Genomic DNA, 3,070 nt, shown 5'->3' on the forward strand with positions numbered 1-3,070 from the left:
CTCACCACACTATCACACTGGGCAACCTGGGTATAAGCCATAATTAAGAAAGCAGTGCAGCTGGTTTCATGTAGTTGATTTTATTATTACATACTAATAATACATATTGACACAACTGATACCAGAGTAAACCCTTATGGGACAAGTAAGTGCCATAATGCAAATTATGGAAAGGAAGATCAGTGTAAAGTGTGGAGCAGCACAGCATCTGATTAAACAAATAATAATATAAAAAACATAAAATAAAAAAAAAAAATCAGTGCTGTGAAAACTTGTGGTATTAGAATTCACTTAAAAAAAAAAGAAATAATCATCTTAGGAGAGGCCTAAAGTTCACAAACTTCTCAAAACACAGGAAAAGCCATGTGCATCCCCCCCGGTGAATCCATCAGGACTTAATTCCATGAAGGTTTTTTGCAAATTCACTGTTTAAATCTTCTACATATTTCATATTCTTCTTTACTGTAAGAGAGAGAGCACAGTAAGCTGATCTATTCTACACACACATTGTTTCACTCTTTTGGGGCAAATTACAATCACAATTTCCTCTAGGCTTTAATCAGCTATTTCAACCAATATATATACACACACATGTAAACAAAATGCCTAAGTAAGGGCTTAAAGCAATCTCATAGAAGTATCCCAATTCAGCTATTTGTGCTCTTTACTTCAAAATCCAAAGTGCCAAATACAAGCAGCAAAAGTTTCCACTATTGGAGTCTAAAATGAAACAGTGATCCCATTTATTTGTGTGAGTTGATAGAAATAATTTAAAGCCACAATTCCAATTAATTCAAAAGGGCTGAGAACAGGACTAATACATTTACAGTAACTGCACAGCTTGCATGGCCAGAAGAGTCTCCAAACTAATCTTTAAACTGTTATTAACAAGGAATGTACACGTTGACAATTTAACAAAACTCAAATAGACAACTACTGCACTGATCCAATTTTGTTAATGCATAATCATAGTTGAAAATATACAAAATCTGAAGTTATTACATGAAATTAAAACCTGGTTTTAAAAAGTGCACAGTAAAAACTGAAGGTAATTACTATATAAATTATCGACAGAGTGTGTATTTCCTGGTTTAGAGTCAACATTAAGTTCCGTTTGATTTATTACAAGTTCTAAGTATTTTAAAGCCATTTACAGCACCAAATCAGTTTTTACTAGACCCAATATGACGCTGAGCTTTCCGGAACAAACAGGAATGGGACAATGAGCATTCACTATCTGCATCCTGTGCAGCAGCTTCCGAAGACAGTTGATTAGCTGAAAGCTATCGATTTTTGTTCTTTTTAGAATTTCCCTGCAACAAGAAACAAGTGAACAGAACATAATTCAGATAAGAAAATCTAAATGCATAATATAAACTCTGATGTCTGATAACTTATGTCTACAGCAAAGAAGCACAGTCAAACTCAAAATAAACAGTCCATAGGCTTTTAATAATGGAACTGCTTGTTTATCTTACAGGCGTAACAGAGTAAAGTACCAACTTCTTCAAATAAGAACAACAGTACCTTACTTCAGTTGAAATCTGTTTAAAAAAAGACATTTGAGTTACATCCCAAGACACTGAATTGTATCAACATCACTAGTGTTGTAAGGGCAGTAACGGGAAGTTAAATCGTAATTCACCCTTAAGTGCTATGTCAAATATAAACCTTATAGGATAATTGCCTCAAATTAAAATCAATTCCCCACCCTATCCTTTTGTTCCAAAACAAATTTAAGTTTAACTTGGCCTATACAGACTATTCCTACTTTAGAAAAGAATTTGCTCTACAACCAACCAAATCACATTTGACTTGCAACAATTCCACAAAGCAAGTGTGTAGCTTAAAATAAACTTTTGTGCAATAGTTACTTGCTGGCAATTCTCTGCCTTCCTATTTCCTGAAGACAGCATTTGCTTTTAAACTAACCAGTAACCCTTTCCAAGTGATAATGCCTTGAACTGCATCGTTTTGGTTTCAACCAAATCAGCTCCTATGTTTAGTAACATTTGAAAATCTGAATCTACTGTTGTGAGATTCTGAACTCCCTCCTCACAGAGTACTACTTCAAGTCTTAAAAGTAGGACAAGTGAAAAAGTCCAGAAAATATTTTATAAAAATATGAAGTGCTATGGTCAGTATGCAGCCAAGAGCTTCCCTCTAAAAACACAAGAGCTCGTAACAACAGAAAGTAGTTTTAAAGATTATGATCCCAAGTCAAGCCACTCAGATATCCGAAGAAAAACAGTTTTATAAATGGAGGGAAGAGTTTACCCTAAAAAAAAATTAAAATCCCATCAGGGGACCTTTATTCAAAACATAGATTTTTAAGTTATTTTTTTAAGCCTTCATTGAAACCTGCTTCCATACATTCCACAATTAAGGAGTATAATGCTAGTTTAGTAGTTTCACAGCTAGATGAGTGAAGGATAGAGGCCTTCACAACATCTGCCAAGACATCTCCCTAGAACTGTCAGAATAAAGACATACCATGGATTAAGCAATGACTGCTCAAAACAGCAGCCTTCTACGGTTTTCATCATTAACAATAAGGTAAGTCAAAAACTTGTTTCTGATAAATGGGTAGACTCCCTGCCTGGAAAAGAACTTAAGTGAGCATTTTAAGTTCACAGAAGAATGTAAGTGGCATTTTTCATTCCTACATGTGAGAGACAGACAAGCTAGAATATGGAAGTACAATAGAGAAAAAGAATAGCTGCCAAAACAAGAGTATGCTGCACCCAAGGAGGGCAGAAAGGACACTTCCAACAGTAAGTTAATCATAAGCATCGGGTATCACTAGCTGGATTTGTAAATAGTTCCATTTTCACCACATAAACAAGAAAAGGGTGTGATCTTCCATCAGAGGATACACTTTGAAAGCCTACTTTGAAGCACTGACATAAAGTGTTTGTTCTTTTCTGCAAACATGTTTTGTAAGATTATTTTCTTCACTGAAATATGCAGGCCCAGGTTTGGAGTTTTCTTTCCAATTGGCTGAGAATAAGAACTACAACTTGTGAATTGGTTTGTTAAACGGTAGTGCTGCAGGAATGACAAAAGACAC

At 35.0% G+C, this 3,070-nt stretch overlaps 1 protein-coding gene across 1 annotated transcript in view; it reads right to left on the reverse strand.

Moving 5' to 3' along the window:
- Nucleotides 1–1,283: 1,283 nt before the first annotated feature.
- PPP1R21 (protein phosphatase 1, regulatory subunit 21) overlaps nucleotides 1,284–3,070 on the reverse strand; it is a gene marked incomplete at its 5' end in the record, with an annotated part of 24,892 nt that continues 23,105 nt past the window's right edge. The window contains one exon of the mRNA XM_010011015.1: nucleotides 1,284–1,313. Coding sequence (XP_010009317.1) covers nucleotides 1,284–1,313 — 30 coding nt within the window. The remainder of the gene's footprint in view (nucleotides 1,314–3,070) is intronic.

This window comes from Nestor notabilis, unplaced genomic scaffold (assembly GCF_000696875.1).
Source record: "Nestor notabilis isolate BGI_N333 unplaced genomic scaffold, ASM69687v1 scaffold33243, whole genome shotgun sequence".
Taxonomy (NCBI): Eukaryota; Metazoa; Chordata; class Aves; order Psittaciformes; family Psittacidae; genus Nestor; species Nestor notabilis.